At 41.3% G+C, this 14,636-nt stretch overlaps 1 protein-coding gene across 5 annotated transcripts in view; it reads left to right on the top strand.

Moving 5' to 3' along the window:
• PRIMPOL (primase and DNA directed polymerase) overlaps positions 1 to 14,636 on the top strand; it is a 54,449-nt gene that overhangs the window by 36,215 nt on the left and 3,598 nt on the right. For 3 of the 5 annotated variants that reach the window (XM_054508561.2, XM_064585699.1, XM_045879639.3), the window contains 6 exons: positions 1,728 to 1,890; positions 4,651 to 4,739; positions 6,543 to 6,632; positions 6,710 to 6,818; positions 12,547 to 12,629; positions 12,710 to 12,756. In XM_054508561.2, the coding sequence (XP_054364536.1) occupies positions 1,728 to 1,890; positions 4,651 to 4,739; positions 6,543 to 6,632; positions 6,710 to 6,818; positions 12,547 to 12,629; positions 12,710 to 12,756 (581 nt within the window). Of the gene's footprint in view, positions 1 to 1,727; positions 1,891 to 4,650; positions 4,740 to 6,542; positions 6,633 to 6,709; positions 6,819 to 12,546; positions 12,630 to 12,709; positions 12,757 to 13,494; positions 13,680 to 14,636 lie in introns of all 5 variants that reach the window. The other 2 variants (XR_010409731.1, XM_045879638.3) reach the window with 2 other exon arrangements.

Below are 14,636 nucleotides of genomic sequence, written 5' to 3'. Positions count from 1 at the left end.
TGCCCTGCGGGTGGGAGCCATCTAAGAACTATCTCTGAAGGCTACAGTCTTGTGAGCGCCCCCCCCCTCCCCCCCGCTGAACCGAAGCCCCCTGGCCACCAGAGCCAGGTGATTGAGGGTTATCCCCTAGGAGGCAGCCCCCAAAAAGCAGGGTACCCGATGTCAAAACTGGGGCACGAGACACGTATACAAGTTCCCCTCCGAGAGATGCTGGTGCTGTAAAGCACAGCAAAAGAGAGGATGAAAATATTGCCTGCCCTCCGAGGTCTCAGGAAGGGTTTCCAGTTAGCCCCTAGGTGCATGTTTAATTAGAAGCCTGCCCCAGCAGCTGCACCAATGATGATAGCTAATGGGCCTCTTAGGCAGAGAGACTGAGCTCCTGAGCCTGTTGGCTCTTGCTGTGCCCTCGGGATGGTCGCTGGTTAAGAACTCCTTCTCCGTTGGTTACAGTTTTGTAGGACCTGTGAGCATCAGTCCCACTGGCCACCAGAGCCAGGTGATAGAACGAAGTCCCCTGGCAGCAACTGCAAAAATCAGGGCATCGAACAAAGGGCATAAGCTCCATTCTGGAAGATATCAGTGAGCTGGATGAAGCAGAGGGAGAGTGCAAAGGTGATGTGCACTGAGCTCCATTCCCTCCATTCCCTGAGAGCTCTTCTGCAGGCTCCTGTAAGTGTGCCAGACCAGAAGCCTGCCCCTTGGGCCAGAGCTGCTGCACAAACAAATAGGCCTCTCTCTCAGAAACTGGGGATGTGTTTCAGTCTGTCCCTTTGTGGTGCCCTGGGAGTGGTAGTGTCCCGAGAACTGTCTCTCCAGTCGTTACAGTCCTGGGGACCCAGGAACGCAAGCCTCCCTGGCCTTCAGAGCCGGGTGATCAAGGGATCATCTGAAAAATGGATCACCAGTAAACACTGGGGCACCAAATGTGAATAGACACTTTCCTCCAGGAGCTACTGGTGCTCTGGAGCACAGCAGAGGGGGAGCCAAAGATTGTGTCCAGTGGCTGGAGTGAGGCAGAGGGGGTGAACAAAGATGGCACCCACTAAGAAAAGGGGGGAAAAGGAAGAGGGGGAGAAAAAAAAAAGATGGCGCAGAGAAGAAGATGGCGCCCACCACCTCCATCCCTGGAGAGTATCCCTCAGTCCAGCACTTTAAAGTTTGGAAATGAGTCCCTTTCGCATAAAGTCTGGGCACTTTTGAAGGGCTGCTTCTGCACTAGGCCTTGGGGTGAGTGAGTCTGCACGTAAGCCCTTAAGAGCCCTTCCTCAATTTGCCACGGCCCAGCTGGTCTTCAAAGCCAGATGTTTCTGAGGCTCATCTCTTAGGTGCAGGCCTTAAAAGTTGGGGTACCTAACGTGAGGTATGAATCCTTTGCTTTCAGGGAGAAGCCCCGGGTTTTGAATTCTCCCAATCGTAGGTTGTTGCACTGGGGGTGGGGCTTATGGTGAAATTGTGTCTCAGCCTTTCCCACCTGCTTTGGTGTGGTTTCCATCTCATTTGGTGAAGGAGTCAATCTGCCGGGTTGTAGGTTTTTTTCAGATGAAATCGTTCCAAATATAGCTATAGATTTGGTGCTCTGTGGTGTGGAGGGAGTTTGGGATCATCCTGCATTGCCACCTTGAACCAGAACCAGTTGTTTCTCTAACAGTGCTCTATACGAAATTAGTATTTGCTGACTGTCACTGAAAACATGCATTCATACTTGTTTTATTAATTTTTGACAATAGGAGTTTATACAAGAAATAGAAACTTTCGGCTGTATAAATCATCGAAGATAGGAAAGCAGGTGGCTTTGGAGATTGCTGAAGACAACAAATTTTTTCCTAAACGGTCCAAGAATATTTCTGAAGAAAACCAGTATTTCCTATCTTCTTTGGTCAGCAATGTCAGGTATATAGTCCCAGAATCAAACCATTACGTATTCATGAATGCTCTTTAAACAGTGATAGGCGTTGTATAGTACCAACATGTGAATTGTGTAAATTCATTCTAACTTAAGAAAATGAAAGTTCTTAAAATTCCAGGTTAACTTTTTTCTTTCATCCATTTGGAAATAGAGTTACTATTAATATCTACTTTTCATGTATGCACATTCATACATATAATTTACGTACCTCCTTCATTCAAAGAATATTTTTTGAGTTCATTATTTATGTGGTTATGTCAGTTGTTTTATCCACTTAACATTATATCATGAATATCTGCCAAGCTAATAATTTGCAACAGTTAGTTGTAATTAAAACTTTTAATGCCTATATGGTTTTCCCTTATACTGATAAACTCTAATTTGTTGTCAGTTTTGTTGTTGAACACTTAAGTTGCCACGCTTTGGTCATTTTTAAAAAGTGTGAAAGACCCCTTTCAACAGAAACGTTTGCCTCTACTTCCCTATATCTGGGCTGGCAAATTTTGTTAGTCCCAATCACGTGTTTAACGATCAGACTAAATTGCCTTGCTACATTAACTTGCTCTACTTCTTTTTCCTTGGCCTTTCCTAGATCGAATTCTCAGGAGAAATCCCATAGAAATAAATGTTAATAAAATATTTAAAATACTTCACTGGAGGGGAAGTTGTGTCCAGATGTCCACTTGGCAGCAGTTACCCAGGAGGGTGGGAAGACAGGTGGTTTTTCGTCATGTTATTTCTGTCATAACATTTTTCAGAAGTAATGTCAAAGTCTTCACTTCCTTACCTTTTATTTTTTTATTTTTTATTTTTTATTTTTTTTTAAAGATATTATTTATTTATTTGACAGAGAGAGACACAGCGAGAGAGGGAACACAAGCAGGGGGAGTGGGAGAGGGAGAAGCAGGCTTCCCGCGGAGCAGGGAGCCTGATGCGGGGCTCGATCCCAGGACCCTGTGATCATGACCTGAGCCGAAGGCAGATGCTTAACGACTGAGCCACCCAGGCGCCCCACTTCCTTACCTTTTAAATGGAAATGATATCACCCCCTATCTTGGGGAGTGGTGAAGATTGAGTAAAAACTGTACACATAGGGGCGCCTGGGTGGCTCAGTCAGTTAAGCGTCTGCCTTCGGCTCAGGTCATGATCCCAGGGTCCTGGGATCGAGCCCCGCATCGGGCTCCCTGCTCAGCAGAGAGCCTGCTTCTCCCTCTCCCGCTCCCCCTGCTTGTGCTCTCTCGCTCTGTCAAATAAATAAAAATGAATTTTTTTTTTTTTTATAAAGGATACAAGTGTTGTTTCTTTTTTTTTTTTTTTTTAAGATTTTATTTATTTATTCATGAGAGACAGAGAGAGAGAGAGAGGCAGAGGGAGAAGCAGGCTCCCAAGGAGCAGGGAGCCCGATGGGGACTCGATCCCAGGACGCTGGGATCATGACCTGAGCCGAAGGCAGACGCTTAACCATCTGAGCCACCCAGGCGCCCTAAAAATGAAATCTTAAAAAAAAATTTAAAAAAACAAAAAAGAAAAAAAAAACCGTACACATAAAATGACAGCCGTGTCTGGCACATGGTATCTGCTCAGTGAATGTTAGTTGTTAGCAGTAGCAGTTTTGCGATTCTGGAAGCACTGTGGGGATAGTGGAAGAATTGTATGACAGCCACTTTTGACTATTGTTGGCTAAGAGTAGGATCTTACTTTCTCTTGGGTGGGAAAAGCACCACACACAGCCTGTAAGACGGCCTGAAGTCATCTCCCTATTATCAAACCCCATTTCCTTTGTAGTTTCAGTATTCATTCCACAGAAGTGGAGAGAGTTCTTCTACTGAATAGGGTTTCCTTAATTTTCTTTTGTTGTGTCCATTTCTTCCTGAAATGAAGGCTGAATTCTTTAGGGTTATGAATATGTCTTTTAGTTTATTTTATTTAAAAAAAATTTTTTTTTTAAAGATTTTATTTATTCATTTGAGACACAGAGATACAGAGAGAGAAAGCATGAGCAGGGGGAGAGGCAGAGGGAGAGGGAGAAGCAGGCTTCCCGCCGAGCAGGGAGCCCGATGCGGGGCTCGATCCCAGGACCCTGGAATCATGATCTGAGCCGAAGGCAGACGCTTAGCCATCTGAGCCACCCAGGCGCCCCATGTCTTTCAGTTTATTTTAATTCACTTTTTCCTTTGCTCTCATCCCTCCTTCCTTCTTTCCCTCCCCCCCATTATTCACACTTTTCAAATCATTGTAACAAAAATTTCACAGGCCCTGTGCATTTGAAGAATAGAATTATATACTTCATTCCATGGCTTCAGCAGTCCCAGAATCCTCTGACACTGTAGTTGAAGAAAGTATTTTTTTTTTTTAAAGATTTTATTTATTTATTTGACAGAGAGAGACACAGCCAGAGAAAGAACACAGCAGGGGGAGTGGGAGAGGGAGAAGCAGGCTTCCCGCTGAGCAGGGAGCTCGATGCGGGGCTCGATCCCAGGACCCTGAGATCATGACCCGAGCCCAAGGCAGACGCTTAATGACTGAGTCACCCAGGCGCCCCGAAAAAAGTATTTTAAATGATCACCAGACTACTCTTTGGATTGGTGTTTTTGTAGGCAAATGTGACTTAATTGTCCTAGAAGAATTAGCTGTTGAATAAAGGATTTTAATATGGAACTAGGTGAAATTCAGTTTCCTTTCTGTAGCCATCTCCCTTTGATTCTTAGATAACCTTACTTTGTTTCTTTCAATATTTTCTCCAGATTCTCAGATACTTTACGAATTCTGACATGTGACACATCTCAGAATAAACAGAAACGAGTTGACTATTCTAACAGTACCAACACTAAAGGTAATTTTAAGAAAACAGTTTCCTATGAAAATTTAAGGATACAAGTCTATTTTACCTTCAAAATCTTAAATCTTCAGGATTCATATCTACTGATCCTTTAAAACAACTTAGTTTCTATGCAAAATGGAAAATGCGTAAAGAAAAGATATTTTTTAAAGCTTATTCACTAATTTTCATTATATGGTAATTTTGAGGGGGGCAAAAAAAACCCAGAAGAAAATAGATGGTTTGTAGAAAGAAACCCCTATTCAAAGAAAAAACTAAAAGTTCTCTTCCCCTCGGTCCACAGTCACAGATGGGCAGTCACTGTTCGTTTCCACTGAACCCAGCGGAGCTGTCCCTGTATTCTCTCATTCTTTTAATGGCTGCAGAATTTTTTCAAGTAATGTGTATGATCTTCATTCTTTTACTGAAAAACATACAGGCTCTTTCTAACATCCCATGCATTAACTCTCCAGTCAACATTTTTATACACATATTTTGGGCCATCATTTTTTATAAAAGCAAAAAACCAGAAACAATCTAAATGTACAAGAAAATGGGATTGGTGAAATCCTATAACATACTCTGTAGCCATTTAATTTAAATTTATAAAGCCAATATAAAATGGAAAATGTCCATTTATGTTAAGAGAAAAAATAGACTCTAAAATTATTTTGGAGGTGTGATCCCAGGTTCATTAAAAACATTTAATGGATAACATTTTCTTAGGTTTATTTTCTTCTGGTTAACAGTTATTTCTAGGCGTTGATTTGGACTTTATTTCTCTCATTTCTGCTTCAATGTATTTTCCAAAGTTTCTCCAATTATGTACAATCTTTTGTAAGTGAAATATAGGCTTTATTTTAAGAAAAGTAGACAATTCTGTGTTTAAAAATTAAATGACATTTTAAACAAAATACCGTAAATTATTCCAGGAGATTCTTAGATACAAAATATAACTGAATTGTCAGAGCCCTACACCTAAGGATCATGGGAGAACACACCTATAGCGAACAAGTGGAGTTTGGTCCTGGCTTCAGTGTGGAGAACTCCTGCCATGGGGAACTGTGGGGCATCTCAGGAAGAGGGTATTAGGAAAGATTTATTATAGGATGCAGGCTTGAGTTAGGTGCTTTTGAGAAGTGTCTAAGGAGGCGTGGATTTGTTTTGAATTGGGTACTGTCAGAGACGATTCTATGGTTGAATATCTTCGTAAATTTGATCTAGAAGGAAGGCAGAGGGCAGTGGGTGTAAAGCTATAATGGGTAAAGAAGCAGCAATTACTTATATTGGATAAGATGAGAGGTGTTGGTCATTTTTACAGTTTGGAGAACATTCATGTTTTGTCTGCGTTCAGACATGATTACAGAGTGGTCTTGTTTTTGTCACGAGTCATCTTGGCCACAGAGTGGCCTTATCTGATGTTGAAATTCTGTGAGATCATTTCTGAGTAACAGGAAAGCACCGGGGCTGAAGTGTGAGTGACCAGCCTGCTCTGTAATACCACCAAGGCCTAGCTGCTGGTAGTGGGCTGGCTCCTGGGGATAAGGGCTTGCTTTTCTCTTTATCAAAATGAAGAAAGCAGTTGAAATGATTACAGGCGCTTCTTATGAATAGTAGTTCACATTTGACTTAACTGAGAGGTTTGAATTTTCCCTGCTTGCTTGTAAGGCAAGCAAGAACCCATGGCTGCCTAAAAGCCATGGAAACAAAAAAGCTGCAGGGACTCCAAAACCTGTAATTGTCCTAAAGAACAGCTTAACATTTAACTCTTCAACTTTGAGCCACTTTAATTATAATTAATTTTTCTCTCTGTTGCAGCAGAAAACATTGAAGGTTTTCACTGTTCACCCTACCCTGAAATTGATCAGTTCGTTCTTTCTTTGGTGAATAAAAATGGCATTAAAGGAGGTAAAGATAATCTTATTCTTTATTCACTATAATATGACAGAGTTTTAATACCTTTAGAAACATTATTTGCATTTTAGGAATTCGACATTGGAGCTACTTTTTCCCAGAAGAATTACTGGTTTATGATATTTGTAAATATCGCTGGTGCGAAAACATTGGAAGAGCCCACAAGAGCAATAATATCATGTAAGTAATGGTGTTTGCTAACGAGTTCTGGGTATTTAACCAGTATTATTTTAAATGTTTATAATTTTTACAGTTGAATGTAAAAATGATTTTGGTTTTATAATAAATTTAGTTATATCAAATATTGTATTTGGTTTATGTTTTATAATATTAAATTGACTATCTTAATTATCATCTTGCTTTATAGCACATGTCATCTTTATTTGTACTTTATTCAGTAAAATAATCCCTTAGATAGTATAATCTTGAGAAAGACAGACTTGAGCAGTTCTAGGAAGAAATTAGAGGCAATAGGTGAGCGGACAGGGGTGATGAAGTGTCTCTCCCTTGTCTGTTGCCATTGGTCCTTGACATCTTATGGAGTGTAAATTGAAATTGAGCAGATTTGGGTGGAAAGGAAATTATTCAGTGCTAAGAGTTGGAGTTAGTTTAACATGGTCAAGGCAGAGAATGGTATTGGGATGCCTGGGTCATGATCTCAGGGTCCCGGGATTGAGCCCCACCTCCCTCTCTGCTCAGTGGGGAGTCTGCTTCTCCCTCTGTGCTCCCCCCCCAAATAAATAAATAAAATCTTAAAAACAAAAGACAAAGAATGGTATTGAAGGGAACCAATATTTATTGAATGCTTGCTGTATACCCTAGGCCCTGTTTTAAGAGTTTTCTTTAAAATCCCCCTGGCAAAAGGAGAGGAAGTGAAGGATGAAATAGAATTTTAGATAATACAAGGATATGGTGACAATAGGAATAAGACAGAAACCCAGTAGTTATCAGTTATGATATGGGAAATTTTGCTCTGTTTCATATATATGTTTTATATTTAATATCAAAGCTGAGACTTCTGTATATCAATTGTTTAGAGCATGTGTGCCAGACATGAGAAAAGATCCTGAAGCTTTTGCTAGAAAGCTGGAAACATCTTGGGTAGCACCATTTAATGCTATACTTCTATATGTAGATTAGCTCAGTTTAAAAAAAAAAAAAATCAAAAAACTATATGCTCAATACACAAAAGCTATCACATAGAATAACACAAAGCAAAAGCTCCCCCAGAGGGCCAGAACCAGTGATCACTATGGTTATGATTTTGGTATATCTTTCTAGTCTTTTACTCTCTGCATATAAGTTTACCAGAAAATCATTATCATAAGATGATCATCTGTTAATTTTTTGAGATTCTCAGGTCACTACGTATTTCTTCCTGAAAAATTACCTGCTTCTATTATGTATCCATAATCTCTTCTTTTTCTTAACTATGAAATCACCATATGTATAAAAAGCATGTATTATAATGTGTAGGTACACTTCAAAGACTAACACTAAAATGATTACTTGTCCTATCTGCCACCCACCTTCAGAAGCAGAACTTGACCAAATCTCAGAAGCACTTTGTGGGACCAACCCCAGTTTCTTCCTTTGCTCTGACCATCTGAGATAATAGTACCTGTTATCCTGGGTTTTGTGTTAATCTTCCCCTTGCTTTCTTTAAATGTCTTTTTTCCCCATATATATTTATATTTCCAAACAATACATGTTTTTGAATCTTGTGTCAATTGCGTCCTTTGAATTGCTTTTTGGTCAACATTGAATTTGTGAGGTTCATCCATATTGCAACATGTAGTTGCTTATTCTTTTTTTCACTATTGTATAGTACACCATTATATAAATACAAACGTGCCAGTCTGTTTTCCTCCTGTGCACATTTGGCTTGCTAGTATGAACAGTGAAGCTACAGATACTTTGGTACATCTTGCCTGTGGCACATATGTGAGAGTTTCTCAGAGTATTTGCCTGAAAGCAGAATCGCTCTGTCATCGAATATGCACATACTTCATTTTACTAGGTAATAAGTTATTTTCCCAAATGGTCAGTTAATGTATACTCCCACCAGCAGTGTTTTCAGATTTTCTACTGTCCCGTATTCTCACCAACACTTGGTGTGTTAAAAACCTGTTTAGGGGCGCCTGGGTGGCTCGGTCGGTTGGGTGGCTGCCTTTGGCTCAGGTCATGATCCCAGGGTCCTGGGATCGAGCCCTGCATCGGGCTCCCTGCTCAGCAGAGAGCCTGCTTCTCCCTTTCCCTCTGCCTACCACTCTGCCTCCTTGTGCTCTCTATCTCTCTGTCAAATAAATAAATTAAAAACAAAAAAACAAAAAAAACTCTGTTTGGCTGATCTGGTGATATAAGATGATACTGTGGTTTTTCATCTGAATTTACCTGGTCACTAATGAGTATGAGGTTGGATGATCAAACCACACTCACACGAAACAGAGATCTTACCCAATGTCGGGGTTTACGAATACTTTCTAAAGATTCAAGGAATCCAAAGGCACAGGTGAAGCCGACCGAGGCCCACAACACCTGGCTCAGCTCTCCAGGTCCATCCTGCACCGGAGGCTCTCTGTGACTCCGGTCGAAAGCCGAGGCAGAAGTGAGCGGTCACTGCACACGGGGGACACTGAGGTCATGAAACGTGTGTTGTACAGCTCTGTAGTTACATAGCATGTGTGACATTCCCAGGGAACTGTACCTCCTAAATCCACAGAGTAGGTTTATTTACAAATACACAGAAATCAGAAACATCCTGCAGAGCGCCTTCTGTAGGCAGGGACCCTCCACCTAGTGCACAGGCCCACAGGGTCCCAGCCTTCTCCACTCTTGGTGCCCTCTGGATCTTAGCAGCTTTTACACATTTCTCCCAGGCCAGCAGAGATACCTAACAGTTCAGTTTATTAATTTCAAACAGTAAGTAATCATGATCTAACAACTGAGTAGCTATTTGAAAAAACAGTATTCATCAAAGAAAAATTTTTAATTGAGATAGAGTTGACAGCATTACTTTTAGCTGTACAACATAGTGATTTGATATAGGTACACACTGCAAAGTGAGCTCCACAGTCAGTCTAGTTAACATCTGACACCATGGAGTTATAATTTGTTTTTTCTTTCTTTTTTTTTTTTTTTAGATTTTATTTATTTATTTGACACAGAGAGAGATAGTGAAAGCAGGAACACAAGCAGGGGGAGTGGGAGAGGGAGAAGCAGGCTTCCCGCGGAGCAGGGAGCCCGATGCGGGGCTCGATCCCAGGACCCTGGGACCATGACCTGAGCCAAAGGCAGACGCTTAACCGACTGAGCCACCCAGGCGCCCCTCTATTAGAAACTTTCAGATATGCAGTACAGTACCATTAGCTATCGATAGTCACCGTGCTGTACATCACATCCCCATGACTTACTTACAACTGAAGGTTTATACCTTTGAACTCATTCTTTTTTTTTTTAAGATTTTATTTATTTATTTGAGAGAGAGAGACACAGCAAGAGCAGGAACACAAGCAGGGGGAGTGGGAGAGGGAGAAGCAGGCCTCCCGCTGAGCAGGGAGCCCAATGTGGGACTCGATCCCAGGACCCTGGGATCATGACCTGAGCCGAAGGCAGACGCTTAACGACTGAGCCACCCAGGCGCCCCTTTTGAACTCATTCTTAAATAAAAATACTTATTAATGGGGTGTGTGTCCTTCTGAGCATTGCATAATCTCTTAAACCTTGGAATTAGATTGAATGCTGCCACCCCACAGTTATCTCTTACTCCACATTGGTGGTTATGGTCCTTGTTTGTTTGATTGTTTGTTTTTTTAAAGTCCCATGAGTTGTTTTCTGTTTTTTTTTAAGATTTTATTTTTATTTGAGAGAGAGCATGAATAAGCGGGGGGTGGGGAGGAGGCAGAGGGAGAAGCAGACTCCCCTCTGAGCAGGCAGCCTGACGCGGGGCTCAATCCCAGGACCCTGGGATCATGACCTGAGCTGAAGACAGACCCTCAACCAACCGAGCCCCACCCAGGCGTCCCGATTATGGTCCTTGTCATCACAGTCACCACCAAAAACCTCAGCTCTGCAAAGTAGGCCACCACTGAAAGGAGTGAAGCCTGTTACAATACCAAAGCTGTGAACTGTAAACCAGTATTACGTGGGGCGCCTGACAGATGTCAGCTATCACTTTGTTGCCCTAGGAGGATGTAAATATTCTTCATGGCCTGGGGACAGGCTGGTGTACAGTTTGGGAACGGCAGCATTCGGGTGTTTATGAGGATGGTTCAGCTTTTCTGTAACTTTTTAGATTTGCTTAGTTTGGTATCTTTTCATCTAGTACTTTGTCTATTTTACCAAAATTTTTAATGTTATCGGCAGAAATTGTTCCTAATATTCTTAAATTTTTAGTATATTGTGATTTGTTATTACATCTGCACTTAATTTCTTTCTTTCTTTTTTTTTTTTTTTTAAGATTTTATTTATTTATTTGACAGAGAGAGACACAGCGAGAGAGGGAACACAAGCAGAGGGAGTGGGAGAGGGAGAAGCAGGCTTCCCGCCGAGCAGGGAGCCCGATGCGGGGCTCGATCCCAGGACCCTGGGATCATGACCTGAGCTGAAGGCAGACGCTTAACGACTGAGCCACCCAGGCGCCCTGCACTTAATTTCTAATAACATTTGTTTCTTTACCTTATTTATTTTTGATCAGTCTTGCAAGAATTGTATTAGTTTTCACATTCTGGCCTTGTTGGTTCTTTTAAATTTTTGCTTTTTATTACTTCCTGCCTTTTATTTTATTAGGGTTTATTCTGTTGTTCATTTCCCAAGTTAGTTACTTATTGGTCTTTAGCCATTCTTTGTAAATAAGCTTTTAGGATTCTAAATTTCTCTCCAAAGATCATTTTAGTGCTGTTTCACATATTTTAATAGGTATTTTCAATTCCATTCGGTTCCAAACATTTTCTAATTTCCATCATGATTTTTCTTTGAGTAATTGGTTATTTAGAAATTTTTTAATTTCCAAGTTACGGGTTTCTATTAGCTATTTTTGTTACTTCTTTTTTCTTTTAAAGATATTATTTATTTGAGAGAAAGAGAGAGCAAGCACATGAGGGGGCGGTGGGGGGTCGGGGAGGAGCAGAGGGAGAGGGACAAGCAAACTCTGGGAAGCGGAGCCCAATGCGGGGCTTGATCCCAGGACCCTGAGATCATGATCCGAACCAATACCAAGCGTCCAATACTTTACCGACTGAGCCACCCAGGTGGCCTTCTGTTACTTATTTCTAAATAATTTGCTTTGTGGTCAGAGATGTGTGAATACTTTTAAATTTAATGAGATGGACATGGTACCTAGCACAGTCAGTTTTTATAGTTGTTTTTTATGGGTGATTGTAAAGAACTATTTCTAATGATCTGAGGCCGTGTTCATATATGCCTCTTATAGCAAACTTGTTAACTGCTTCTAATTTTATTAAAAAATGCTTTTTAGGTCATTCAAATTTTCTGTACCCTTACTGAATTTTTTGTGATTATTTGTATCAATTACTAAAAGAATGTTTTTTAAAATCTTGATTTATGGTAGACGATTCATTTATCCTTGGAGTCCTGTCAGTTTTGCTCACCCATTCTGAAGCTCTCTCACTTGGTGGGGACAGGTCAGGAATTAGGTCTTCTTGGGAGGAACTTTTGTCAATGTGTATTTTTTTTGCCCTAAAGTCCATTTGGGGTGCTATTTTTCACAACCAGCGTTTTCTTTGGGTTGGTGTATTATTTATTTCCATATTATTTACTTCTTACCTTGTCTTCATCTTGAAGTCTTAGGCACATCTCTGGTAAGCAGCATGTAGATGAATTTTGTTTTCCATCCAGTCTGGGGATTAAGTAATAAATTTTTCCTTTTTTTTTTTTTCCCAATGTAAAGGATTTTGATTGATCTGAAAAATGAAGTGTGGTATCAGAAATGTCATGATCCTGTATGTAAAGCAGAAAACTTCAAATCAGACTGTGAGTTTTTAAGTTTTACATGTATGTCAAGTGAAAAGTGGATCTCTACATAAAAGAGTAAAACTGTTTTTCTTGTTCAGGTTTTCCATTACCTGCTGAAGTTAGCCTCCGGTTTCTTTTCAAAGAGGTGAGTGCAGGTTTGAGTTTCTCTCTCATTCCTAATCCGGTCTCAGTGCGACAGTGTAATTGAGCTTATGCGCCGTGTCCGGACGTGTGCAGAGTTTGTGAACACACTCCTCAGTACGTGTTGTCACTTAGGGGTGTGCCGTGGTGACTATGCCAATGTCCGCACACATCTCGTGTGCGCACGCTCTCACCTGCTGCGCACAAAATTGTGGACACGCCTGTTTGACCACGCCCAGCCAGGGGGCAGGTCTCTCCCTTTTGGCTTTACAAAGGATGCCAAAATACTCATCTTTGTGTTTCTTTCAACAGCTCTGTAGGTAGAATTGCTAGAAGTAGAATTATGTCAAAGGGTGTGTGCATTTTAAATTTTGGTAGATATTACCAGATGGCCCAATTGACCTTGTCACCTTAAAAACTTTTATTTACCCAAATCATTCACATTCGATGTGAGAAAAAATTAGAAAATACATGAAAAACCAAAGGGGATAAACCCCTCCTCAGCTAGAAATTGACCACTCAGGGATAACTGATGTGTTTTGGCATGTATCTTCCAGAATTTCCGTTGATGTGTGCTCACGTATGTATTTTCAAAGTCGCAGTATGCATCCTACTTTATAGGCTTTTTTTTCCTAGTTTTCATGAGAACGTATTACCAATTGGTATCCATAAAAATGGTAGGAAATTAGGCTTCACGAATTTATTTATTTATTTATTTAAATTGTTTTAATTTATTTGACAGAGAGAGACACAGCGAGAGAGGGAACACAAGCAGGGGGAGTGGGAGAGGGAGAAGCAGGCTTCCCGCGGAGCAGGGAGCCCGATGCGGGGCTCGATCCCAGGACCCTGAGATCATGACCTGAGCCGAAGGCAGACGCCTAACGACTGAGCCACCCAGGCACCCCCTAGACTTCACAATATAAGATGGTACCGGTTTACCCTACATTTTTGCCAACATTATTTTTACCTTTTAGTGTTTACCACCTTATTTGGCCAAAAGTGGTATTTTAGCCATTTTAGTTTACATTTCCTAATGTATTGAGGAAATGGAACTTCTTTCAGATTTCCTGTTTGTATTTCTTTTTTTTTTTTTTTTTAATTTTTATTTATTTATTTGACACAGAGAGAGATAGCGAGAGCAGGAACACAAGCAGGGGGAGTGGGAGAGGGAGAAGCAGGCTTCCCACCGAGCAGGGAGCCCGATGCGGGGCTCGATCCCAGGACCCTGGGATCATGACCTGAGCCGAAGGCAGACGCTTAGCGACTGAGCCACCCAGGCGCCCCAGGAGATATTATTTTGAAGTGTAGTCTTTCAAGAACAGTCCAAGAAATTGCTGGTTCTGCAGAGCTGCATTTTCTATGGGAGAGAGAAAATCCAGGATCTTAGGTCAATGACGTGACAAAATGGTGGGTATGCATTTAAAATATAGAGTAGGCTCAGGGAAAGGAGGCTTCTTTTTTTTCCTTTTTTTAAAAGATTTTTTATTTATTTATTTGACAGCGAGAGACACAGTGAGAGAGGGAACACAGCAGGGAGGAGTGGGAGAGGGAGAAGCAGGCCTCCCGCCAAGCAGGGAGCCCGATGCGGGGCTCGATCCCAGGATCCTGGGATCATGACCTGAGCCGAAGGCAGACGCCTAACGACTGAGCCACCCAGGCGCCCCCTGTTTGTATTTCTGTTATCGATTGTCGGTAACTGTGCTCTATCCACTTTTCTCTGAGGTCTTGTTGATAATTTATGAGAACTTTTTATTAACTCTTTGATCATGTTATTTTCTAGACTGAACATTTTAGTGTTCTTTTTTCCCACATCTATCAGCCTTTTCCTTTCTAGTGTTCTGGTTAGAATAAAAGTTACCTGCTACAGGCTGATTAAGTGCTCAG

The sequence above is a fragment of the Mirounga angustirostris genome, unplaced genomic scaffold (genome assembly GCF_029215605.1).
Source record: "Mirounga angustirostris isolate CCGP_5_RB_7025 unplaced genomic scaffold, mMirAng1.0.hap1 SCAF_2, whole genome shotgun sequence".
In the NCBI taxonomy this organism is placed as follows: Eukaryota; Metazoa; Chordata; class Mammalia; order Carnivora; family Phocidae; genus Mirounga; species Mirounga angustirostris.
This window is presented reverse-complemented; position numbering and strand designations above follow the sequence as displayed.